Here is a 25872-nt window from a genome sequence, read left to right on the forward strand (position 1 = left end):
GTTAGCTTGGCCTCCCCCGGAAGTGCCGGTTCTTCTTCGTGGGAGGAGGAGTTTGTTGCTTAGTGCCACGTTGATGGAGCCCAGTGGGGACGTGGAGCTCTGAGTCTGCAGCCGGGACCCGGTGAGCCTCTTCCCCGGTCTTTACCAGCCGCTAATCCCCGAGAAGGGCCGAGCCGAGCAGAGGCCACCTGTCCGCGGCGGAGCACTGTTTGTATGCGTCTGTCACCGTGAGGACGAGCAGAGACGGAAGGTGAGCGGCTTTTCCACACTGCAGCAGCGGCAGCTAGCATGCTACACAACACAGCGTCGCCGCCGCGCGCCTGCGGGACACGCCGTACACTTCACCTGTGCGCGTGCACGTCGCGTGACAGCCACGCTCCTGCCCGGTGCTGTCACCCCGGGGTGAGCTGAATGCCCCTCTGGGTCCCGAGAGGGGCAAGTCGGCTGTTAACGTGCAGTGAGCCTCTGATGTGTGTGTGTTCACGAGAAGAGTGCAGGAGGTTCTGCTGTGTGTGTGTGTGTGTGTGTGTGTACAGTATGTACACTTATGTATGTGTGTGTATGTATGTGAAGCGTTTTTTTGGCTTTTTGCGCTGCGCAAATAATGGATATTCTATTTGCTTTTAGACTGATAGAGATTAACATGCAGTCCGTGGATTTTACATATTTTGGAAAAATGGACTGTGTGTGTGTGTGTGTGTGTGTGTGTGTGTGTGTGTGTGTGTGTGTGTGTGTGTATTACTGCGTGGGCTCCTCATTTCTAAACGTTGCCCACGCACTAACCTGAGCCTGACAGATGCAGAGCCAGATGTGTGCCGTGAGCTGGAAGGTTGTGGAGAAAGAGGAAGTGAAGCCAGATTCATGTTCAGTGTCAACAAATCAGACCTGCAGCCGCCGGGAGGATTGTCCGTGTTGACACGGTGTCTGGTTGATGAGGGAGCGCTTCAGCAGAGCTGTGATGCCGAGCCTGCTGCTGATCCTGGTTTTCAGGGTGGGAAGAGTTTTTAGGGACCATCAACACTTATTGTTTGGCAGACGAGCAGTTTAGGATGGATCCTACGCAGTGTTTGATAAATCAGCCCCGGAAGAACTGAGGGAAGCAGAACCAAGTCATTCTGAGAGTGACACGTTTTCTCTGTTCATAAAGAATTTGATTTATTTCCTGTGAATAACTTCATTTTAGACTCTGATGGTTTAGTGTCTGCACTGACATCCTCATTTTGTTGTTTCAGGTTGTTTTTATTCCAGCCGTTAATGAAATCTGAGTTTAAGAATGAGAGATATTTAACAAAAACACGATCAAACACTTTGAACAGTCACAGATCTCACATTATCTTTTTTTTTCTTTTCTTTTCAGGATGAAGCTCAAAGAGATCAATCGGACGGCCATCCAGAGCTGGAGTCCTTCACAACACCACCCGGTCTACCTGGCTACAGGTACACACACACACACACACACACACACACACACACACACACACACACACACACACACACACACACACACACACACACCACACACACACACCCCATCTACAATGTGAAAGACAAGTGAATACGCTGCTCAAACATGTGGATGTTAGGAGGAAGATGCTCTATAATCTCTCTCTCTCTCTCCTCTCTCCTCTCTCTCTCCTCTCTCTCCTCTCCTCCTCTCTCTCTCTCTCTCTCTCTCTCTCTCTCTCTCCAGGAACCTCTGCTCAGCAGCTGGATGCCTCCTTCAACACTCAGGCCTCTCTGGAGTTTTTCCTGCTGGATTTGTCGGATCCCAGTCTGGAGATGAAATCCTGCTGCAGCTTCTCGTCTCCTCACAGGTTGGAGCCGGTCTTCTCTTTCCCAGCGCCCCCCCCCCCCCCACATCACCCTCATCTGTTGCCCCCCCCCCCCCCCAGGTACCACAAGCTGGTGTGGGGCCCCCATGGGATGGAGGGCGGGGGGACGGCGTCCGGCGTGCTGATCGCCGGCGGCGAGAACGGGAACGTGATCCTGTACGACGCCGCCAAGATCCTGGAGGGACGCAGCGACGTGGTGATCGCCCAGAGCGAGCGGCACAGCGGGCCGTGAGGGCGCTGGACATCAACCCTTCCAGGTGTGTGTGTGTGTCTGTGTGTGTATATCCATCTGATCTAATTTTGTGTCTGTGTGTGTCAGTGTGTTTGTGTCTGTGTGTGTACGTCCCATCTAATTTGTGTGTGTGTGTGTGTTTGTGTCTGTGTGTGTGTCCATCTGATCTAATTTTGTGTGTGTGTGTGTGTGTGTACATCCCATCGAATTTGTGTGCTCGTGTGTGTGTGTGTGTGTGTGTGTGTGTGTGTGTGTCCATCTGATCTAATTTTGTGTATGTGTGTGTGTGTGTGTATGGGGACTTCCGGTGTAATTTGTGTGTGTGTGTGTATGTATCATCTGATGTAATTTTGTGTGTGTGTGTGTGTGTGTACATCCCATCTAATTTGTGTGTGTGTGTGTGTGTGTGTGTGTGTGTGTGTGTGTGTGTGTGTGTGTGTGTGTGTGCGCGCGCGTGTGTGCGTGCGTGCGTGCGTGTGTGTCCATCTGATCAAATTTTTGTGTGCGCGTGTGTGTGTGTGTATCATCTGATGTAATTTTGTGTGTGTGTGTGGGTACATCCCATCGAATTTGTGTGTTCGCGCGCTCGTGTGTGTGTGTGTGTGTGTGTGTGTATATATATCATCTGATCTAATTTTGTGTGTGTGTGTGTGTGTGTGTGTGTGTGTGTGTGTGTGTGTATGGGGACTTCCGGTGTAATTTGTGTGTGTGTGTGTGTATGTATCATCTGATGTAATTTTGTGTGTGTGTGTGTGTGTGTGTGTGTGTGTGTGTGTGTGTGTGTGTGTGTGTGCGCGCGTGCGCATGTCCATCTGATCAAATTTTTGTGTGTGTGTGTGTATCATCTGATGTAATTTTGTGTGTGTGTGTACATCCCATCGAATTTGTGTGCTCGCGCGCGCGTGTGTGTGTGTATCATCTGATCTAATTGTGTGTGTGTGTGTGTGTGTGTGTGTGTGTGTATCATCTGATCTAATTTGTGTGTGTGTGTGTGTGTTTGCGCGTGCGTGCGTGTCCATCTGATCAAATTTTTGTGTGTGTGTGTGTATCATCTGATGTAATTTTGTGTGTGTGTGTACATCCCATCGAATTTGTGTGCTCGCGCGCGCCCGCGCGTGTGTGTGTGTGTGTGTATCATCTGATCTAATTGTGTGTGTGTGTGTGTGTGTGTGTGTGTATCATCTGATCTAATTTGTGTGTGTGTGTGTGTGTGTGTGTGTGCGCGTGTGTGTGTGCGCGCGTGCGCATGTCCATCTGATCAAATTTTTGTGTGTGTGTGTATCATCTGATGTAATTTTGTGTGTGTGTGTACATCCCATCGAATTTGTGTGCTCGCGCGCGCGTGTGTGTGTGTATCATCTGATCTAATTGTGTGTGTGTGTGTGTGTGTGTGTGTGTGTGTGTGTGTATCATCTGATCTAATTTGTGTGTGTGTGTGTGTGTTTGCGCGTGCGTGCGTGTCCATCTGATCAAATTTTTGTGTGTGTGTGTGTATCATCTGATGTAATTTTGTGTGTGTGTGTGTACATCCCATCGAATTTGTGTGCTCGCGCGCGCCCGCGCGTGTGTGTGTGTGTATCATCTGATCTAATTGTGTGTGTGTGTGTGTGTGTGTGTGTGTGTATCATCTGATCTAATTTGTGTGTGTGTGTGTGTGTGTGTGTGTGTGTGTGTGTGTGTGTGTGTGTGTGTGTGTGTGTGTGTGTGTGTGTCCCTCCAGGTGAACCTCGTGGCTTCGGGGGGAAACGAGTCTGAGATCTACATCTGGGACATGAACAACTTCGGCTCTCCGATGACCCCGGGGCCTAAAACTCAGGTCGGTTTCGCTCTTCTTCCAGGTCAAAGGTCATCTTTAATCCCGTTCCTCCAGTGTGTTTTGACCCTAATCTGATGTAATCCTGGCAGCTCCTCTGACCTCTGACCTCAACGTCCCGTCTGACCGACCTCAGAATCTACTGCTGTTTTGGGAGTGTGTGTTTATACGTGTGTGTTTGTGTGTGTGTGTGTGTGTGCGTGTGCGCCCTCCAGCCTCCGGAGGACATCAGCTGCGTCTCCTGGAACCGGCAGGTGCAGCACATCCTGGCGTCGGCCAGCCCCGGCGGCCGGGCGTCGGTCTGGGACCTGCGGAAGAACGACCTGATCATCAAAGTCAGCGACCACAGCAACCGGGTGCGTGTGGCGCGAGCGGAGAGCGCGCCGCCGTGACGCCGTCCGCCGGGGACCCCCGTCTCACTCCGTCCCGCTCCGTCCCGCAGATGCGCTGCTCCGGCCTGGCCTGGAACCCCGAGGTGGCCACGCAGCTGGTCGTGGCGTCGGAGGACGACCGGATGCCCGTCATCCAGATGTGGGACCTCCGCTTCGCCACCTCTCCGCTCAAGATCCTGGAGCACCACACCCGGTGAGACCCCCACCCCCCACCCCCACTGCCGCCGAATCGCGGTCCGCCGCCGTGACGCGGTGCTGACGGCGCCGGTGTCTCCGCAGCGGCGTCCTGTCCGTCGCCTGGAGCCTGGCCGACCCGGAGCTGCTGCTCAGCTGCGGCAAGGACAACCGGATCCTGTGCTGGAACCCCGGCACGGCGGAGGTAGGACGAGGCGGCGGCTGGCCGTGCGTGGCGCCGTGCGACTGACACCCCCCCCCCCCCCCCAGGTGCTGTACGAGCTGCCCACCAGCAGCCAGTGGTGTTTCGACATCCAGTGGTGCCCGAGGAACCCGGCGGTGCTGTCGGTCGCCGGCTTCGACGGACACATCGACCTCTACTCCATCATGGGCGGCAGCAGCCTGGCGCAGAGCCAGAGGCACGCCGACCAGGTGGGAGGCGTTCGGGGAACCCGGGGAATTTAAAAGGACTTAAAGTGTGTGAGACATTCAGGAGACGTCAGGAGAATCCAGCGTCCACCAGCAGTCTGAGGGAGAAGCGTGGGTGTGCTGCATTTAAGGACATTCCGTAAATTGTGGTGCTCAAGGTGTGAAAGTGAGGCGTTCAGGGACCTTCAGTAAACTGCTGTCGGTGTTTGTTCTTCCCACAGATGCGTTCAAGATGCTAAAAGTCAATGAAAATGTCTCTTGGGGCGGAACTGAGCTCTAAATCTGCAGAAAACATTTCTAACGGGGAAAAAGTCTTTGCCGGGTTCGAACTTGGGATTTCCTCACGGTGAGCTGACGGTGCGACCCACTGTCCGCCCGTCTGGTCTCTCCACAGATCAGCACCTCCTTCGGGAACCTGGATCCGTTCGGGACGGGCCAGTCGCTGCCGCCCCTGCAGCTGCCCCAGGCCGCGGCCCCCCCGGCGGCCGCCGGCCCCCTGAAGAAGCCCCCGAAGTGGATCCGCAGACCCGTGGGGGCCTCGTTCGGCGTGAGTCCCCCGTCTCGGCTCCGCCCGCCGCCGTCGACGGGACGCCTCGCTAACGAGCGCCGGTGGTTGTGGTCTCTCAGTTTGGAGGCAGGCTGGTGTCCTTCGGCGGCTCGGCGCCGGACCCCCAGCGGCCCGCCGACCGCGTGGCGCACGTCAGCCAGGTGGTGACGGAGACGGCGTTCCTGCGGCGCTCGGACCGGCTGCAGGAGACGCTGAGCTCCGGGGCCTTCGTGGACTTCTGCCAGGACAAGATCCAGTCCGCCGAGAACCAGTTCCAGAAGACCGTCTGGTCCTTCCTGAAGGTCTGAAACCGTGACGGAACGCCGGCGCTACGACGGAACGCCGGCGCCGCCGCGGTTCCCCGGACTGACGGCTGCTCTTTCTGCTTCCAGGCAAACTTTGAGAGCGACGTCCGCAGCAGATACCTGGAGCTTCTGGGATACAACAGGGAGGAGCTCGCTCTCAAGGTACCGATCCTGCTAGCTTCACCTCGTAGTACCGCACCGCTCCACCAGAGGGCGGAGTGAGTCGCTGAGACGAAGCCTTTTTATTTCCCCCAGTTGATCATTTCTTTTTGTTTATGATTTATTTATTAACTTTCAAGTGAATTTTTCAACACATATAAACACAGTGTTCACATCACAAGAGTCAACGGCACAACGCCTGATTTGAAAACAAATTGTCCACGACTCCTAAAACACTCGAGGCGAGGCAAAAAGAGTGACAGCAGAGACGTACTGTGCAACCAGACCTCTAACAAAGGGAAAGAAAAACAACAACAATACGTCAACGCCAGCAGCTCCTCATGCGACTGATCGACTCACTTTAACTCGTGTTTATCATCGAATGTCTTCATGTTTCAGATCACAGCAGCGCTCGAGGAGAAACCAGCCGAGCCTCCACAGGTGAGACCCGGGGGGCGGGGCTTCAGGGGGTGGGGCTGGTGGGGTCCCAGGGGGCGGGGCTTTTCGAGCAGACACATGGCGGCTGTGTTTCCACTGGTGTCAGTCCTGATGGCTGCTGTCCTCGGTGTTGAAATGAGGAAGTGGTGAAAGCCTCGCCTCGCCTCAGCGCTGGTGAAAGTTGAGCGGAAGCTGGAGAAGATTTAACCCTTCGGCTGCACCGAGCCGTCCTCAGCGTCTCTCAGACGGACAAACCGAGCTTTGTGCCGTCGTCACAGCGACTCCAGGACCTCAGAGGACATTCAGCTCATTCAGTGTCCACTTCTCCACAGTTTAAAGCAAACAAACGGTGTCTCGCGTGGAGCTCACGACCCGATCGCAGCCTGAGCAGTTTGCTGTTTGGCAGAAAAGTGAAGCTTTGTGTAGCTTTAGCATTGATCCTGCTAGCTTGTTAGCGTCCTCGCACTGTGTGTTAGAAAGTGTTCATGCAGAAAGGAGCTGAAGCTCTCCTTAATGGTGCTTTTCTGATGTCTTCAAGATCCTCCAGGTGATTCATCTGTTGTTTGTGTGATCAGACGACATGATGGAGAATTCCTCCTCCTCATCATTGTGGTGTTTATCCCAGGTGGAGGTGCCGGCTCCTCCTCCGGCCGCCGCCGCTGCTCCTCCGGCCGCCGCCGCTCCTCCTCCGGCCGCCGCCGCTCCTCCGCCGCAGTTACCAGACCTCAGCTTTCTGCCGCCCGCCGACACTCCGGAGGCGGCGTTCGACCTGATCGCCGCCTCAAACTCTGAAGCGGCCGCCACCCTCGACCTGAACTCCACTCCTGAGGCGGAGGCCGAAGAGCTGACGGCGGCGGATCCTGAAGACGAGGCCGTGTCCGGAGCGGCAGACGTTCACGTGGAGCAGCTTCCTCCAGAGGACGGAGATGAGAAAGAAGAGCAGGCTGAAGAGGAAGAAGAGGAGCAGCAGCTGGAGGAGGAACAGGAGGAGGAGGAGGACATTCCATTAGATGAGGTAAAACTACATTTACATTGCTGCCGGTTTCATTTATTTTTTTGCTGTGAACTTTTATATAATCGCACAAATCCACACATAGTAGACATGAGAGCCGTAGATCATAATGTAAAATGACCAGAAAAGAAAGGCTAGGGGAAGGATGACGCTCCCAGCGTCGGTCCAGGTCCAGTCCCTGTCAGAACGGGAGAGCGTCCACATTCCACCAGGAGGCTGACGCTGTGACAGGAAGGACGAGGCGGAGGGAAAACACAGTGAGCAGACAACACAAAAAAATGCTCTCGTGCTCAGGTGGGTGGAGGATGATCGGATACTGAAATCTCCGCACATGGGAGACACGCACTCAAACTGTTTACTGAGGTTAGTTAGGGAGTAGTGTAATCTGTGTGTAACTTTGAATTGGATCAGGCTCCTCCGCCCGGGTCTCTCTGAGACGACCGCCACCTGCTGGAAGTCAAACGTTCAGAATCCGGCTGTGAGAGGAGTGTGTCATAAAACAATGAGTGTGGGTACATGGTGTTTTTATTTGGGAATTGGTTTATATTCGGATTTATTATTTTCATGAGCGTCCTGTTTACATGAGAAAAGCTAAGGCATAAATCGTCTCTGTGAAGCGTTCTGATTGGACGGGGCGGCCGTGACGTACTGACGTCTCCCGGAAGTAAACGGCGTTTTCTTTTCTTTTCTTCCTCGATTAATTTTGACGCTACAATTTGGAAAACGTCCACGTTGCTAAGCGCCCGTCGATCCGCTGGTTTTATTGCATCAGATTCTTTTGAAACTGCCATTAAATCAATCGTCTCCGTACGAGTCGAAACGTAGACCACGGGCCGCCATCTTGGAAAATTGCGTCATCACGACGGAGCAGAACGACCGGAATGCAGTCACACCTAATTAGCATTTAATTCCACTTCCAAAGGAGAATAAACAAAGTTTTCAGGTGTTTACATGTTGATTGTAGAGCAGAATTAGGCTTTATTCATTTTTATAGAGGAATAAAAAGTCCCATGTGAACTCGGGCTGATCCTGAATATTCGGTCGCTATGATGACATTCGGCGAATAATTTTGCGATCCAAATATTCGCCCCCCCCCCCACCCCCCCCACCCCACCCCCCCCACCCCCAGGCTGTGTGTTTCATGCATGCACCGAATCGCCCATACTCGTTGCCTGGCATGCCAGACTGACTTTATTTATGTGTTACACACATATAAAGACATGAAGATGTTTCCCCATGTATCCCTGAGCGTGGAGATACAGTCTGGCGTGCCAGGCTAGCGTACTCGGGGAGCTTCTCCGTTGCTCCAGACAGTTTATCTTCCCCCTCATTACAAAGTATTTACAGCAATGCGGCACATACAGTGTCAGTCTGTTATCATTTAGTATCAAAGTTCATTTAGCCTTTTTTTTCCTGTTTCTGAATCGCGGTGGCGGCGCCCGAGCGATTAGTTACTTTCACTTCTGTCAGCAGACCTCATTCCTCCAGACAGAGTCTGCTCTCTCCGTCCACCAGTTTTTCACTCTCTGGAAGTCTTTGTAGACGGAGTTTCAGCCTGATAGCTCCACACTTTTCAAAGTAGTGTCCGACGTGTTTTGTTTGCTGCGGCTCTCTGGCGCATGCGTATACCAGTGGCTCACCCGTGTCCACGAGGAAACGCCTTCCCGACATAGTGTCTTTTATATGCAGCAGCTTGTTGGTTTCCTCAGCGCTCACAGCTGCTACCGAGCGCTGAGGCAGTTGTTTCCCTGCACCGGGAATGTGCACGGCGGTGTGCAGCACTTTACCCGGGCCTTGAAATGCCGGTGGAAAAAACACGGCGTGCCTTCGTCCTAATGCCGCTCCCTTGCTGCAGCCACTGTAGCATGCGCCGCCTCCTCTGGTGCTGCGGCTCCGGTGGGCACGCAGCATGGACTCCGAGCGGCCGTGACACGAGCAGGGTCCTGTTGGCCTCCTCCGCCAGACCCCGGCAGTCCGTAGTCCGCACCAACGACGAGGTGGCCAGGGCCGAGCGGACCGGAGGCCGCAGCTGGCGCAGGAACAGCTGGATGAAGAGGAACGAGGCATCCCCGCATCCCAGCAGCGCCAACATATTCTCCATCAGCGCCGTGGGTTTGCTGACTCCCAATCCATGCAGCGACAGCAGCTGCTCCACGTCTGACAGCCGGAAGAGCCGGTGGAGCTGCGCCTTAAGGGCGGCGTACCTGTTGTGCGCGGGCGGGTCACGCAAGAAACCCATAACAAGGCGGGGAGGTTCCCTTTCAAGATGGCGCCGCCGTCCCATAATGCATTGCGCGGTGACGTTGTTTTCAAAGCTCAGTAAGAACCTTGGAAGTGCAACCATTTTAATCGCATTGATGCGACCAGTCATTGAAAAAGGAGACAATTTCCAGTTCCTAATTTTCTTTGAGTTCTCCACCATGTCCAAGAAATTAATCCATCCATCCATCCTTCCATCTATTTTCCACTGCTGATCCGGGACCTGGTCACGGGGGCAGCAGTCTCAGCAGAGATGCCCAGACTTCCTGTCCCCAGACTCTTCCTCCAGCTATTCTGGGAGGATCCCAACGCGTTCCCAATCCGGCCGAGAGACATAGTCTCTCCAGCGTGTCCTGGTCTTCCCCGGGGTCTCCTCCCGGTGGTACATGCCCAGAACTCCTCCCCAGGGAGGCGTCCAGGAGGCATCCTGAACAGATGCCCGAGCCACCTCAGCTGCTCTCTGGATGTGGAGGAGTAGCGGCTCTACTCCGAGCTCCTCCCTGGTGACTGAGCTCCTCCCCCTGTCTCTAAGGGAGTCCAGCCACCCTACGGAGGAAGCTCATTTCAGCCGCTTGTATCCGGGATCTTGTCCTTTTGGTCATGACCCAAAGTTCATGACCATAGGTGAGGGTGGGGACATAGATTGACCAGTAAATCGAGAGCTTCGCCTTTCGGTTCAGCGCCCTCTTCACCACAATGGACCGATACAACGACTGCATCACTGCAGCCGCTGCACAGATCCGCCTGTCAATCTCACCTCCATCCGTCCCCCACTGTGAACAAGACCCCAAGATACTTAAATTCCTCTGCTTTGGCCAGAGTGTCTCCACCGACCTGGAGAGGGCAGGCCACCTTCTTCTGGTCGAGGACCATGGCCTTGAATCTGGAGGTGCTGATCCTCATCCCTGTCGCTTCACATTCAGCTGCGAACACACTCAACGCATGATGGTCCAGGTTCGATGGAGCCAACAGGACAACATCATCTGCAAAAAACGAAGATGAAATCCTGTGGTCCCCAAACTGGACTACCTCTGGCCCCTGGAAAAACATTCAGTTGCAGTAAAAATTTAGGGTTTCTGGAGCTCTTAAGACAACGTAAATCAAATTGTTGACTTGTACTCAATTTCAGTGTGTATGGAGCCCTGAATGTGGAGGGAAGTGTCGCTCGACTCTGAGAAGAGTCATGTTGGTGGAAAACCAATGGCAGTGTTGGTGGAATGTGGACAGAAGAGAGAGTATCGGTGGAATGTGGAGAGCGGTTCCCAACTGCTGCTAAATCGTTGCTCGTTGTCGCAGCCTGTTGAAATAGGAGCTTCACGAACGAAATGTCTCAACACAGTGCTGTCCTGTTTCAGGAAACGGCTGCACCCACAGAAGACGAGCCGAACCCTCTGGAGACCACGGCTCTGCCTGAAGCCTCGGCCCTGTTGGAGGTCGCGCCTCCGGATGATGGCCCAACTCCGGCTGAGGACTCGGCTCCGGCAGAGTCTTCAGCTCTGTTTGAGGACCCAACTCCGGCAGAGGCCTCGGCTCTTTTTGAAGTCCCGGCTCCGGCTGAGGCCTCGGCTCTTTTTGAAGTCCCGGCTCCGGCTGAGGCCTCGGCTCTTTTTGAAGTCCCGGCTCCGGCTGAGGCCTCGGCTCTTTTTGAAGTCCCTGCTCCGGCTGACGCTTCGGCACTCTTCGAGGTCCCGGCTCCAGCTGACGCCTCGGCACTCTTCGAGGTCCCGGCTCCGGCTGACGCCTCGGCGCTCTTCGAGGTCCCGGCTCCAGCTGACGCCTCGGCGCTCTTCGAGGTCCCGGCTCCGGCTGACGCCTCGGCTCTGTTCGACATCCCCACTCCTGGTTTGGACGTCCCGACCCCCATTGAGGTCCCACCTCCAGTTCCAACCCCTGCAGGAGGCGTCAGTCTCAGCATCAGTCAAGGTAACAGATTTAACTACAATCTTTGCTGCTGACTTTGAGTTATGCAGATGATGAACTGCTGTTCTTTGCTCATGAAGCAGCTGCTTCAAGCCTTTTAAACAGACTAACACCTCAGCCTGCTCTGTACCGACTGTGGCCTTGTTTTGGTGGAAGCACTTGCATGGTCTACTGGTCTTAGAGAGTCAGGAACTCCTGGGACGGGACGGAGCTAGATGGACAGTCAGACTGTCCAACATGAGGACGAGTCGCTCCGGGCTCAGAGCTCTTTGTTTTCCAGATGTGGACGGACTCATCACGCAGGCTCTGCTCACCGGAGACTTCGAGGGAGCCGTGGAGCTCTGTCTCCATGACAACCGCATGGCGGACAGCCTCATCCTGGCCTTCGCCGGCGGAGCCGAGCTCCTCAAGAAAACCCAGAAGAAGTATTTCACAAAGACTCACAGCAAGATCACCAAGGTACCGGCCCGTTCTGAGCAACGTTTTGCAGGAGTCCCTTTGCTGGGAGTGACTCTGGTCTGGTTCTGCAGCTGATCAGCGCCGTGGTGATGAAGGACTGGCACGACGTCCTGAAGACCTGCGACCTGCACAACTGGAAGGAAGCTCTGGCCGCTGTCATGACCTACGCCCAGCCCGAGGAGTTCTCCTCCCTCTGCGGTCAGTCAGCGTCCGCACGCTCCAGCAACGTTTCGGAACGACGGGCGTCGCTCTAACTGCTCTTCTGTGGCTCTCAGACCTCCTCGGGGGCCGACTGGAGGCCTCGCTGGACCCGGGCTGCAGTCCCAGGCCTGTCTCTGCTACATCTGTGCTGGAAACGTGGAGAAGCTGGTTTCCTGCTGGAGCAGATCGCAGGACGGACACTCGCCTCTGTCCCTGCAGGTAGGACTGCAGTTTCTGTCCCGCCGGCGCCGCAGGGCTGCTGGGATGTTTCGTTTGCTCCAGGGAACCGGCTCCGTCTGTCTTCCAGGACCTGGTGGAGAAGGTGGTGGTCCTGCGCCGTGCGGTGGAGCTCACCCAGAACTCCGGTCCCACCGCCATCGGCGTCCTGCTGGCTGAGAAGATGAGCCACTACGCCAGCCTGCTGGCGTCCCAGGGCAGCCTGTCCACCGCCATCGCATACCTGCCCGACAACACAGACCAGGTACGGGACCCGGGGCTGGAACCGGGCACGGAGTGTCCTTCACACAAAGATCCATTTGAGTTCTGACAGTACCCGTCCTCAGGTCTCTGGGTCTCTGTCTGTCTGTCCTCAGGTGTCTGTCCAGCAGCTCCGTGAGCGTCTCAGTCGGGCGTTGGACCAGCAGCCCTCGGCTCCGGTCCAACCCCCCCAGGCCGCCGCCCCCCGAGGACCTCAGCAGGCCTTCACTCCCATCCAGCCCCCCACGCTGCCTCAGGCCCCCATGGCGGCTCCGGTGGGGGCCCCGCACCGGGCCCTGCCCCCCCTCAGCCTCAGTATTACCAGCCGGTACGTGGAGCCGACTTTCCGCTGCACCACATCCACTCGCCTTCTCCTGGTTTCCATGAATTAGAATTTTCTAGCCGGGGTTTAAATGATTCCAAAGAATCACAAAGATTGTGCTTGTAATTTGAACCCTGGCTCCTGTGAACCCCCCCCAACCCGCCCTCTCTTTTCGTGGTGTGTGTGTGTGTGTGTGTGTGTGTGTGTGTGTGCGCGCTTCAGGTGAGGGCTGCCTCCACTGTCACCTCCTGGAGTAACCAAACCCCCACAGCTCTCCCTCATGTCCTTCCTCCTCCTCCGAGCTCCTCTGAGCAGCAGGTACGCTGCCCCGCCGGTCCCACACACACACACACACACACACACACACACACACACACACACACACACCTCTGTCTTTCTTCGTGCTGTGGTGCCCCCCCCCCCCCCCCCCCCCCCCCCTCCCTTCCACTCACCGTGGTGCGTTCACTGTCTCCTCTCAGTCGTACATTAGCCTTGTTTTGGTTTGTTCTTTTCTTTTTGGGACTTTCCTGCTCGTCTTTTCTTCGTTTCGTGTTTCTCAGCAGCAAACAGACGATAGAATTCAGTCGAAATGTTTAGAAAAGCAGGTTAAACAGCCTCAGGACATTCTCCTGAAGATGTCCATAGGTGGCAGTTGCATGCTAATCAGCTAGACGCAGAATCGCGGCTGAGGACAGATTGCTTTCTTCAGCTGGTTAAGCTGGCTACAGCTGGTTAAAACTAGCCTCAGTTGGTTAAAAGTAGCCTCGCCTAGTTAAAACTGGCTACATCTAGTTAAAACTGGCTACATCTGGTTAAAACAGGCTACATCTGGTTAAAACTGGCTACATCTGGTTAAAACAGGCTACATCTGGTTAAAACTGGCTACATCCAGTTAAAACTAGCCTCAGCTGGTTAAAACTAACCTCAGTTAGTTAAAAGTAGCCTCGCCTGGTTAAAACTGGCTACATCTAGTTAAAACTGGCTACATCTGGTTAAAACAGGCTACATCTGGTTAAAACTGGCTACATCCAGTTAAAACTAGCCTCAGCTGGTTAAAACTAACCTCAGTTAGTTAAAAGTAGCCTCGCCTGGTTAACACTGGCTACATCTTGTTAAAACTAGCCTCAGCTGGTTCAGACTGGGTACATCTGGTTAACGCTGGCCTTGGTTGCTTAAAACTGGCTTCAGCCGGTTATAACCGGTGTCACCTGGCTGGTTAAGTAGACCTTCATGTAGTTACAGTTCTGTGGTGTCCTCAGGTGGAGAACTCTACCTCCATGTACGGGATGCCGGCCCCGGGTCCAGCCGCTCCTCCTCCGGCCTCCTCGGCTCCGGCCTACATGATCTCCCACCAGCACCAGCGTGAGTGTTTGAACCGGGTCTCTCTTCCGGTCCGGTGTCGAGGAACCGGATCTCCTCCAGCCGGTCCCTCCAGTTCTCAGTGAAGTTCTCCGGGTTCTGCGTCTCCTCTCATCAACCCACACGTTCTCCAACGTTTCCTTCCTGGAGATGTTTGTTTGATTCTGTCTAACACCAACAGGAGTGTCTCAGAGGTTTTCATGGTCTGGGGGGCCGGCCTCGGTCCGGTGGAGGGTTGGGGGTTTTAGGGGGGTGCCGCTTTCTTTGGAATTTAATCTGAGATTAAATCAGAGCCCCCCCTCCATGAAAACCTCTGGTTTATTTCATCTCTGGATTTAAAGCATGTTAGCATGTTAGCATGTAGCATGTAGTTGTTGCATGTGACTAACAGAGCTTCCTGTGTGCCTCCCCAGCTTACAGCCACCTCCCCCCTGGAGCTGCAGCGGGAGCTGGGCCTGGGGGGGCCCCCCTCTATCAGCCTCTCCACTTCTCCTCCTCTGCTCCTCTTCCTCCTGCTCCGGTGGAGCCTTCGTCCCCTCCTCCTCCTCCTCCCGGCTTCCTCTCTCACTACACCTCTCAGCCGGCCCCGCCCCTCTACCCCGGGCAGCCGCCCGCCCTCAGCCAGTGCCCCACCTCCCCCCCTCCCTCTCACCCGCCTTTCTTCTACCCCTCCTGCTCTTCGTCCTCCTCCTCCTCTTCGTTTCCCGCTCCTCCGTCGTCCGGAGCGTCTTTCCAGCACGGCGGTCCGGGATCTCCTGTGTCCTACCTGCCGTCTCCTCCTGCCGCCGGCGGAGTCTCAGGTACCCAGATGCCCCCGAGCTGCCCCCGGGGCCCCGAACTGCCCCTAGGGGCTCCTGAGCTGCCCCAGATCGACCTCCAAGCTGCCCACAGATACTCCAGATCTGCCTCAGATGTCCCCAAAATACCCCAGATAACCCCCGAGCAGCCCCCAGACTGCCCCCAGATGCCCCAGGTCTACCCTCAGGTGCCCCCGAGTTGACTCCAGATGCCCCAGATCTACCACCAGATGCCCCCAAGCTGCCCCTAGATGCCTCCGAGCTGCCCAGATGGAGGCAGATTGTTCCGTAACCCTCCTTTCTGCTCCTCACATCTGGAGAACAGCTGTGAACTTCATCTCATGTCCGTTCAGTCAGACTTCCTGACACGACGTTTAGTTTTAGTAACGTTTCACGTTTCCACGGCAACGTCCTCCAAACGACGTCCGTTTCCATGGAAACTGACTCAAACACCGAAAAATGGTGTAGTTCCTTTGCCCCGCCCACTGGGCGGTGCTCTTGTTTGTTCTTGTCATGAAGCCACAGCTGAGAACAGTAGGAGGTCCACGAGAAGGAAAGAAGGTTAAAGTTCCGGTAGACGTTCCAGAGGGAGTTCTGCTCCACGTTCCGGTTCACGCTGCAGCAGAAGTCCCAGTAGAGGGTCTGGTTAACGTTCTGGTAGATGTACAGTAGAAGTTCCAGTTGCATTCTGGTCGAGGTTACAGCGGACGTTCCGTTGGACGTTCTGTTGGACGTTCTGTTAGACGTTCTGTTAGACGTTCCGTTGGACGTTCTGTTAGACGTTCCGTTGGACGTTCCGTTGGACGTTCCGTTAGACGTTCCGTTAGACGTTCCGTTGGACGTTCCGTTGGACGTTCTGTTAGACGTTCCGTTAGACGTTCTGTTAGACGTTCCATTGGACGTTCTGTTAGACGTTCCGTTAGACGTTCCGTTAGACGTTCTGTTAGACGTTCTGTTAGACGTTCCGTTGGACGTTCCGTTAGACGTTCCGTTGGACGTTCTGTTAGACGTTCCGTTGGACGTTCCGTTAGACGTTCCGTTAGACGTTCCGTTAGACGTTCCGTTGGACGTTCCGTTGGACGTTCCGTTGGACGTTCTGTTAGACGTTCCGTTGGATGTTCCGTTGGACGTTCCGTTAGACGTTCTGTTAGACGTTCCGTTGGACGTTCTGTTAGACGTTCCGTTGGACGTTCCGTTGGACGTTCCGTTGGACGTTCCGTTAGACGTTCCGTTGGACGTTCCGTTGGACGTTCCGTTGGAACCCCAGTGACCGTGGATTCGTTTCCTTGCAGGACCTCAGAACGGCTGGAACGACCCTCCTGCTTTGACCCGGGCACCAAAGAAGAAGGTGAAGCCTCCGTCAGCTGACGGAGTCCGACTCCGTCAGGAGAACCCATCGGCCAGAGCATTAGAACCACGGACTCTGTCTGTCTCCAGCAGGTACCTCAGAACTACGCCCCCCCGGCCCCCATCACCGCCCCCATCATGACCCCCCTGGGCGGAGACCCCCAGCAGCAGGTGGCGCCCCCCGGAGTGCAGGGTCCACCCGGTGCTCAGGTGCCGTACTCGGGCCTGCAGCAGCAGCCGCTGTCCCCCCCGCCCCTGAACCCCGCCGCGCCCAAGAGCGCCACTGAGGGTCCGCCGGGCGCGCCGACCGGGGACGTGATCCAGGTACCGAGACCCTCTGAACAAAACCCGGCGTGACGAGGACGGAGCTTTGACCTCTGACCTTTAACCTGCCACTCCGTCCAATCAGCCGCCGCGGAACGTCCCGGCCGAGAAGATGGCCAAGAAGCCCATCCCGGACGAGCACCTGGTCCTGAAGACCACCTTCGAGGGTCTGATCCACAAGTGTCTGGCCGTGGCGTCGGACCCGGTGAGTCCTCCAGGCGTCTCCGTGGCGACGAGTCCTCCGTCCTCTGAAGCCTTCAGACCGTCAAGGTCCGTTTGTCTTTCCACAGCAAACCAAGAGGAAGCTGGACGACGCCAACAAGCGTCTGGAGGCGCTTTACGACAAGCTGAGAGAGCAGACGGTAACTGCTAGCCGCTAGCTGTTAGCCGCACTTAGCTGGAGCTGAAATAAAACTGTTGATAATTCAGAGTGTTCACATTTCACTGGGAACTTTGACTCAATGAAATCCACATGCAGAAGTTTCTTATTTCCCAGTGTTCATGAACGCACCATGTTTTTTTTCACCCCCCCCCCCCCCCCCCCCCCCCCCCCCCCCCCCCCCCCAGCTGTCACCCGCCATCGTCGGGGGGCTTCACAACATGGCGAGGAGCGTGGAGGCGCGCCGCTACACCGACGGGCTCAGCATCCACACACACATCGTCAGCAGCAGCAACTTCAGCGAGACGTCGGCCTTCATGCCCGTCCTCAAGGTGGTGCTGACGCAGGCCAACAAGCTGGGGGTGTGACGGGCGGGGGGGTCCGGGGGTCCCCACGCCCCGCCCGGGGGAGGGCGCTAACGAGCTCCTCTTCCTGAACAGAAGCCATGCAGACACGTAGAAAAGGGCTAAAATCAAACACACCACCACCCAGTACTCCACCCACCACTCCTCCCCCTCCTCCTGCTGCTCTGTCACTAACAGAATTCAATATAAAACTGGAAACTTTCATCATGTCTGCAAAAACCAAACCTTAAAGGTGCAGGACGTCTTCTTTTGTAATGTAATTTTTAAAAACAAGCAGATAAACGGCCGTAGTGTGACGGTTTCAGCTCCCAGCGCCATTCTGTACAGCCTCAGGCTCCGTTTCCACGGCAACGTGTGAAGCGGAAACTCTTCGTTTCAGAAAAGGTTCCCGTTCTGTGACGACGCCCGTTTCCACGGAAACGGCAGAAACAGTGTAACGGTGTCAGTGAGCGTGCTGGGCCACCAGATGGCGCTGTTGGTTGTTTTCGTAATAACAGGCAACGTTTCCATGGAGACGTTTCCAGACGGTTCCACCCTGGGACCTATCGATCTAAAGCCAGGTTTACACTTGCACGACTTTTGGCGTGCCAATCTGGAGTCACGAGCTGGCTCCCGCACTGTTCACGACCAGTTCACGAACTGGCACGACGCATTCACACATAGTTTGCGCATAGTTTACGTGCTTCCCGCATTGGCACGACGTGGTTGCGCAATTCGGCACGTCATATAAAAAGGGGGCTTCCCCAACCCCGGGCCGTGGCTGTAGAGCCGGGATTTCTGGCTCGTTGAAGGGAGACGCAGATGTTGAAATCTACTCCAAAACACCGTCTCCGCTCTGGTTTCGAGACACTCCTCCGCTGGTTAGCTGCTGCGTTCAGGTGACTGGAGCGAGCGGCGAAAAACTGAGACACGTGAAGGAAGCGTGGATGATTTGTACAAAGGAACGGCTCTCAGACAGCTGTGATCCGGCTCTCGTCGTTCACTTAAAAGAGCCGTTCAAGCGAACGGCTCGTTCATTGAACGTCACGACTGGCAGCGTCCTCCCGCATTGTCCCGACACGTTCACGACGAGTTCACGAACAGTTGGCGCATAGTTCACGGCCCGGTCGCGATATTTTGTCGTGCCCACAATTTTGAACATTTCAAAATTCTCGTCCCGACATGGCACGCAGTCACGACGGGTTTACGCACGCTTCACGCCACTTCACGAGTGGTTTGCGACTCGATTCGTGCCAATGCGTGCCACAGAATCATGCGAGTGTAAACCTGGCTTAACGATTTTCTACGAGCACGGTTGTCATGGAAACGGACACCAAACACGCAGCGAGAAAACACTGAAAACACTGCGGTGTGAACGGAGCGCTCTGCTCAGTGCTGCCACCTGCTGCTTCACTCCCCTCCTGCACCTCTCAGTGTTTTTCTGTCTGATCGCGGTTCGAACTCCCCGCTGGCTGCCGTCGCTCGCCGCCCAGACTCCACCACTAGATTCACTTTTTCTACACTACAAAGCAGCTTTTTAATCTCCAGAGTTTTTTACGATTTTTTTTTTATTTTTTCAATCATTGTTTGAGTAAGAGCAGACGTCATTTGGGCATTCCGAGGGCAAAGGGATTGATTGTTAATCGTTTTCTTCGTTTTAAGTTTTCTGATCGGCCGTTAAAGTGATTTCATTTCGTGCGGTTCCAGTAATTTCTGTTTTAATCTCATGAAAACGCGTGGCATTAGATGCCTGTAATTTGACAGCCTTGTGTCTCAGAAGTCGATTTCTCACAAATTCAGACAGAATCCGAGACAGAAAGGAGCAGAAAGCCGACAGAGTTTCTCTTTTTTCCGTCCCTCCGACTCGTTTTCAAGGCTTCTGCTTAAGTCTTTTTTTTTTCCTGACTTCCTGTCTCCGCTGCGTTTTGACTGAGACGACTGGTGGATTCACCTGCTTTCCTTTCTCTTAAATGGTCTTTTTTTTTTTGTTTTGTGTTTTTTTTTTGTTTTTCCAGTGTAATCTCTGCAGATGTATCACAGACTGAGCTCTTCCCAGCTTCTGTTTTTTAAGTGTGCATGTTGAACTCAATTCTGATTCCGGCTCCAGGCTGGTGGTCCGCCTCACTTCATCTTAAACACAATGAAAGCAAGAGAACGTTAGATCTACTACATGCAATATTTTCAATAAATAGTATTTATTTACAGCACTGTGTTGTTTTCATTTCATGGAGTTTGAAATGTGAAAATCTGATCTTTTTGTTTTTTTTCAGGTTTGTCTCGAGACCTGCAACTCTTTCTTTACTATTATTATATTAGGAGTACCGTGATGGGACGAGTTGGTCTTGTTCAATGTCTTTGAATATTTAAAGCTATTTACACAAATGACTAACTTAATACTGGTAATATCATTTTTGTTACAATTTTTCAGCAACTTTCACCTCATTATTGTTAGTGGTATTTTTAACTCAAGTCGAACATTTAACAGGTGCAAACTGCATTTTCATAAATGCAGTTCCTGTGTGTTCAGAATATGAATTTAACTTTCTCATATTAAGCCTTCAGCCTCCTTTTATACATTTATAATGTCACATCCTTCCGTTACAATAAACGAACACAAACGACATCAGTAATATTTTCAACGTTAGAATATTGTTAAATTGATTATCAGGATTCGATACTGCGGGAAGTTGGTCATCAATTAGCACGGAAACCAGTTAAAGTAAAACACCGGATGAACCCATTTAAGGTCCCGAAGCTATTTAAAATTCCTTAAAACAAACGACATTAACATTTTTAGTATTAGAATCATTATAAAATGATTATCACCAGCATGAACACGACCGAAGCCGCAGGAAGCCGGAAGCCGGAAGCCGTCACTTCACCTGGCTTCTGTTAGCACGGAAACCAGATGAACTGAAACACCGGATGAATCAGTTCAGGTGTTTATAATTTAAGCTGTTGGTTCAGAAGAAAGAAAAACCGGCTCGAAACATGAACAACATTTTTAAACACACACGCGCGATGATATTAACGTGTTTTAACTCTCGCTTTCTGCTCCGCTGTGTTCAGACTCCAGATGACGCTCCGTACGCGGAAGTACGTAGTGACAAGTCAGCTGATCGTACGTCGATGTCGCCGCCATATTGGACCGGGCAATGTGTGTGAACGTACGCGCCGCAGACGACACATACACGCGCTGCTGTGTTTGCATGTGCACGCGTAGTTGTATTTGGCTTTGTGGTTTCGGGTTAAGGTTGACGTGTGTGGCGTCACTTCCTGTCTCTGATGCTCGTCTTGTCTCTGCCTGAGCCGGGACCGGATTCACCTCAAGGTGGGGACAGGTAGGGCCCCCTCGCGCGCACGCACACACACATACGCTGTGTTCCACCTGCTGCATTCATGGTCAGTCAGAATTCCCATTTTCCGTGATTTGGGCCGATTTTGAATCTTTAAAAGCGAAAAACTTGACCTGAACAGCTCAGTTCAACATTTCTGCCGCGTTCTGGAGAAAAATCAGGCTGAAAATTCAAACTAGGTCCTTTGAATGTAGATAAAAGTCGATGTTTCCTCTTTCTGCAGGATTTAACTGGCGAGAAATTCTGAAAGTGACAGGCAGACAAAAACAGAGCAGGTGGACCAACACACAATGCAGTGTGTGTGTGTGTGTGTGTGTGTGTGTGTGTGTGTGTGTGTGTGTGTGTGTGTGTGTGTGTGTGTGTGTGTGTGTGTGTGTGTGTGTGAGACATAATACTGTAATAATACACCAGGGTTCCTCCTCATGGGGTCCAGGCTGTGTTCAGTTCCGTCTCCGGTGAAAAGGCCTCTGGACCGGACCACAGTTCTGTGGTTCTGCTCAGATTTGTTGCGCTGAGGAGTTCATCACGGCGACGTTGTTCATCTCCCTGAGATCTGTGGACTCGAATCCTCCTGGTCTCTGGAGAGCGTCAGTCCTCTTCCCGGTCCCTTCAGAACGCCGTCCTGCGTCCTGAGCCTGCAGCTGCCACCGCCATGAAGAGTTTCCAGAGAGCTCTGACTCTGCTGAGGAGGGAAGGTCTCAGAAGCAGGACTGGATGAGTCCAGCAGGACCGGGACGAGTCCAGGACCCCACAGGGCCCTGGTTAGTCCAGGTCCAGGTGTTAATTCTACAATCAGCCTCCTGCTGCTTTGCTCTGCTGTCTGTGTTAACCTGACTTGTTATTCTGTCTCTAAATGTTTATTCATTCATTTTAGGTGAATTATGTTGCTGCTGTTCTGTTTCATTCTGTCTTCATGCAGACTCACAGTTTAACTTTGAAATTGAAATGGAAATTTTTGTTTTTGTCAATCAGTTCCATACATAAGACAAATTTACCACACTGAGTGTGTGTGTGACCAACGGACTGAACAGGATCAGGGTCTTTTATTAATGACAAACCTCTGTCTGCACTCGTCAAGCTACCATTCATCCATTCATCCATTCCTTCATTTATTATCCGACCTGCTTGTCCTTCTTGGGGCGGGGAGGCGGGGGGGCGGGGTCACCCTGGACAGGGTCCAGTCTGTCTCAGGGTGACATATATAGACAATCATTCACTCTTGGCGGCAGTTTAGAGTCACCACTTCACCTCACATGCATGTTTAACCCTAAAGAAATGTTTTTGACCTTTGACTTTTTTCAGTAACGACAACATGGTCAAGAAAACACTGTTTCCCTCATTAGGACCGGAAGAAGGTCCCACAAGGCACATCGAGCAGGTTTTCCTATCCTTGTGGGGACATTTGGTCCCCACAAGGATAGAAGAATGCCCACACACACACACACACACACACACACACACACACACACACACACACACACAGGGAGAAACTGCCACAGTCTTCAGGGCCTGGACTCTCTGGGGTTCTGGACTCTCTTGATCACTGATTTCTGAAACCGGCGCTGAAGAGGAGGAGGAGGAGGAGGAGGATAGGATTAGGATTAGAGATCAGCTCAGATTATTGGTTATTGAGCTGAATGTGGATTGTTGTGATCAGGATCTGGTCAGTGAAGATCTCCAGGTGACACTGCTACCTGTCTGCAGGTTGCAGCAAGCAACATTTATCAATGACCTGTGACCTTGAATCTCTGCCCCCCCCCCCCCCCCCCCCCCCTTCCCCAGGCCTCAGAGGAGCCACGATGAAGGACTTCAGTCTCTGGGCTCTTCTTCCTCTTCTCCACGCCCTGTTCACGGCTGCTGGACTCTGGCTGGTGTGAGTTCTCTTCTCCAAACACTGAAAACATCAGAGAACCTGAGAGAACCTGGAGCGAGACAGAGACTCAAAAGAACCAGACCCTACAGAGACCAGGGGGGCTCTCTGCAGGACCAGACCCTACAGAGACCAGGGGGACTCTCTGCAGGACCAGACCCTACAGAGACCAGGGGGACTCTCTGCAGGACCAGACTCTACAGAGACCAGGGGACTCTCTGCAGGACCAGACTCTACAGAGCCAGGGGGGACTCTCTGCAGGACCAGACTCCACAGAGACCAGGGGACTCTCTGCAGGACCAGACTCTACAGAGACCAGGGGGACTCTCTGCAGGACCAGACTCTACAGAGACCAGGGGACTCTCTGCAGGACCAGACTCTACAGAGACCAGGGGGACTCTCTGCAGAACCAGACTCTACAGAGACCAGGGGACTCTCTGCAGGACCAGACTCTACAGAGACCAGGGGGACTCTCTGCAGAACCAGACTCTACAGAGACCAGGGGGACTCTCTGCAGGACCAGACTCTACAGAGACCAGGGGGACTCTCTGCAGGACCAGACTCTACAGAGACCAGAAACTTGAATGAAATCCAGAAGAGGCTGAACTTTGGGTTCTTGTGGCTCTTGTGGTTCTCCAGATACTCCGTCGCAGTGGACAACCAGAACGTGGCTCCTCTGAGTTCTCAGACCTGGTAGGACTCCAGACTGGGAGCAGGTCCTCCTGTCCTCCGGGGGGCGTCGGAGCGCAGCAGGAGAACAGCCTGTCTTCTTCACCGAGTCCTGTTGTTTCACACTTGATTACTGTTTTAGTTATTTACAACTTGACTGATCACCTGGTAAAGTTACAACTAAAACCTGAATATTTCCGTGTAATCCTTCTTTCTCAGTAATTGATCAGATGTGTAGTTGGATTACTCGATAAGTTACTGCAAATGTAACTATTTATTGCTGAGATTATAGTTACGGCTAGAAAACTAGTGGAGCGACTCGTCACTACAAATCAGTATGATTAGTGACGAAGCTCCTGCATTTTCAGTTATTTCTGTAAATGGTAGTGGAGTTACTTCAGTAGTTACTTCAGAAGTTTAGTTAGTAGTAACTTCAGCAGTTAAGTCAGTAGTTACAGTAACTAGTTACCTGCTGATTTGTCTCACAAGTTTTTCAATGTTTTTGTGTTTCAGGAGAACAAACGGATCTCTGTATCCTCCGTACATCAGGTAGACACACACACACACACACACACACACACACCACACACACACACAACACACACACACACACACACACACACCACACACACACACACACACACACACACACACACACACACACACACACACACACACACAGAGTTTTGTGGGATTGTGTGTGTTTCCTCAGCATTGCAGGAAACTTCCCTCCGGCCAGCTGTATCTTCAGTCAGGTGATGAACCTGTCGGCGTTCGCAGGTAAAGAAAAGCTGAAAACCCCAGACGGACCCTGCAGGTCCAGAACCAGAGCTTGACCCTCACCCCTGCTGTTCCAGGCCTCCTGATCGGACTGCTCCGGTACCTGCAGGTCCGACGCCGTCTGGTCTCGGTGTGGCTGAACCGCTGCAGCCTGGCGGCTTTCAGCACCGCCTGCTGCGGGATGAGCCTGCTGGGAAACTTCCAGGTGAGACCCGGACTGGGACCCGGACCAGGACCGGGACCAGGACCGGGACAGGGACCGGGACCAGAACTGGGACCCGGCCCAGGACCAGGACCGGGACCGGGACCGGGACCAGAACTGGGACCCGGCCCAGCTGGTCTGTTTCAGCTGGTCTCTGTTTCAGATCTTTCCTCAGCTGGTCGTCCATAACCTGGGCACGGCGCTGACCTTCGGCCTGGGGTTGGTCTTCTGCTGGACGCAGGCGGTCATCACCCTGAAGGCCGACCAGGGGAGCCGGGCTGGAGCCGCGGTTCGATTCCTGCTGTCCGCCTGCATCACGCTCTGCATGGTTCCCTGTATCCTTCCACTGCGTCAACAGTCTGGTGTTTAGTGCGGCTCCGCCTCGACCCCGCCTCGACCCCGCCTTGACTCCGCCCCCTGCAGACTTCTGGCTCATGGCTCTGGAGCAGCACCTGCAGGCCGCCCGCTGCCAGTGGGCGCTGGTGTCCTTCCTCCTCCTCTTCATCAGCACCTTCGCCCTGGAGTTCCGACACAGCAGCTTCCACATCGTGACTCTGGACACGGCGGCTCGTCCCTTCACTCAGTCCGACCACAGGGACGCGTCTGAAGCCCCGCCCACCCGCATCTGAGGCTCCGCCCACCAACATCTGAAGCCCCGCCCTGCCGTATTTGTGCTCCGCCCACTGGTTTCTGTGGCCCGCCCAACTCCACTATGCATCTGCTTTTTTCTGTCATGAAGGTTGAATGTATCATATATGAAGTAATCAGATTACTGTATGAAACGGCACTTTAAAATAATGGCCAGTTACTCTGATGGTTTTGAACCAAAGATTTTATTTTGAAACCTAAAATATCTGAAATGTTTTTGTTCATTCCACATTTCTTCTTCATTTTATTGGATTTCTGTTACTTTTCCTTCTTTTTCTTTCATGGTTCCATTCAGTCCGTCTGCAGGTTTCTGAAGCACTTTGTAATGTTTGTCTTTGGTGGCATTTATTTTTTTTAATATTTAAACTCTTTCAAAATAAACTGATGAAGAAACCAGCTGTGATGTCATTGAAGTGAACAGCTGGCTGCTTAAAGTTCTGGTTTATTACTGAAAGAGAATCTTCCTCCTCTATCACACAGAGCGTCTTCCAGATCTCACACATTTCCATATTTTGAAGATATTTTCAGAATTAATTCCTCCTGGTTCTTGGATTTAGATGTGCCTGGGGAGTCGTCCTTTGTGTGGCCCCCTGCAGCTCCTCCTCCCCCCCCTGCAGCTCCTCCTCACCGCCCCCTGCCGGCCCGGAGGTCCAACAGCCTGAACATGTGCTCGGTCTCCCAGCTGATCGCAGCTCATTGACCCTCTGGAAACAAAAACCAGGACCTGCGTTTCCTCCGGGACCACGTCTTCCCTCTCGGATCGCCTCTGCCCCGGCCGGAGAACCGGTGCGGCCCCCCGGTGCTGCGCGCCCCGCTCTGCCCGGCG

At 53.6% G+C, this 25872-nt stretch overlaps 2 protein-coding genes across 4 annotated transcripts; both read left to right on the forward strand.

Annotated features, from left to right (window-relative positions):
* Nucleotides 1–20: 20 nt before the first annotated feature.
* sec31a (SEC31 homolog A, COPII coat complex component) lies at nt 21–18745 on the forward strand. Its single transcript, XM_030084428.1, is given in 30 exon segments — nt 21–250; nt 1358–1437; nt 1691–1814; nt 1893–2059; nt 2062–2085; nt 3780–3880; nt 4093–4233; nt 4320–4462; nt 4549–4648; nt 4714–4875; nt 5267–5419; nt 5500–5721; nt 5812–5886; nt 6283–6324; nt 6947–7336; nt 10948–11515; nt 11793–11971; nt 12043–12169; nt 12247–12282; nt 12285–12391; nt 12480–12653; nt 12766–12981; nt 13194–13289; nt 14231–14333; nt 14744–15130; nt 16420–16475; nt 16565–16798; nt 16884–17003; nt 17089–17160; nt 17366–18745. Coding segments are annotated over 29 exon segments (4578 nt in total). The 5' UTR covers nt 21–250; nt 1358; the 3' UTR covers nt 17546–18745.
* Nucleotides 18746–20682: 1937 nt separating this feature from the next.
* tmem150c (transmembrane protein 150C) lies at nt 20683–25462 on the forward strand. Of its 3 annotated transcripts, none has more exons than XM_030084464.1 (8): nt 20683–20852; nt 22660–22750; nt 23387–23440; nt 23930–23965; nt 24129–24196; nt 24274–24401; nt 24562–24733; nt 24822–25462. In XM_030084464.1, the coding sequence occupies exons 1-8, from the start codon at nt 20807–20809 to the stop codon at nt 25025–25027; spliced, it is 801 nt and encodes a 266-aa protein (XP_029940324.1). In that variant the 5' UTR covers nt 20683–20806; the 3' UTR covers nt 25028–25462. The 3 variants fall into 3 exon arrangements, with proteins under 3 accessions (XP_029940324.1, XP_029940325.1, XP_029940326.1); XM_030084465.1 differs by having other exon boundaries at nt 20683–20862; nt 24822–25461; XM_030084466.1 differs by lacking the exon at nt 20683–20852 and adding an exon at nt 21141–21638.
* The last annotated feature ends 410 nt before the right edge of the window (nt 25463–25872 follow it).

Source organism: Salarias fasciatus, assembly GCF_902148845.1.
Source record: "Salarias fasciatus chromosome 7 unlocalized genomic scaffold, fSalaFa1.1 super_scaffold_4, whole genome shotgun sequence".
NCBI lineage: Eukaryota > Metazoa > Chordata > Actinopteri > Blenniiformes > Blenniidae > Salarias > Salarias fasciatus.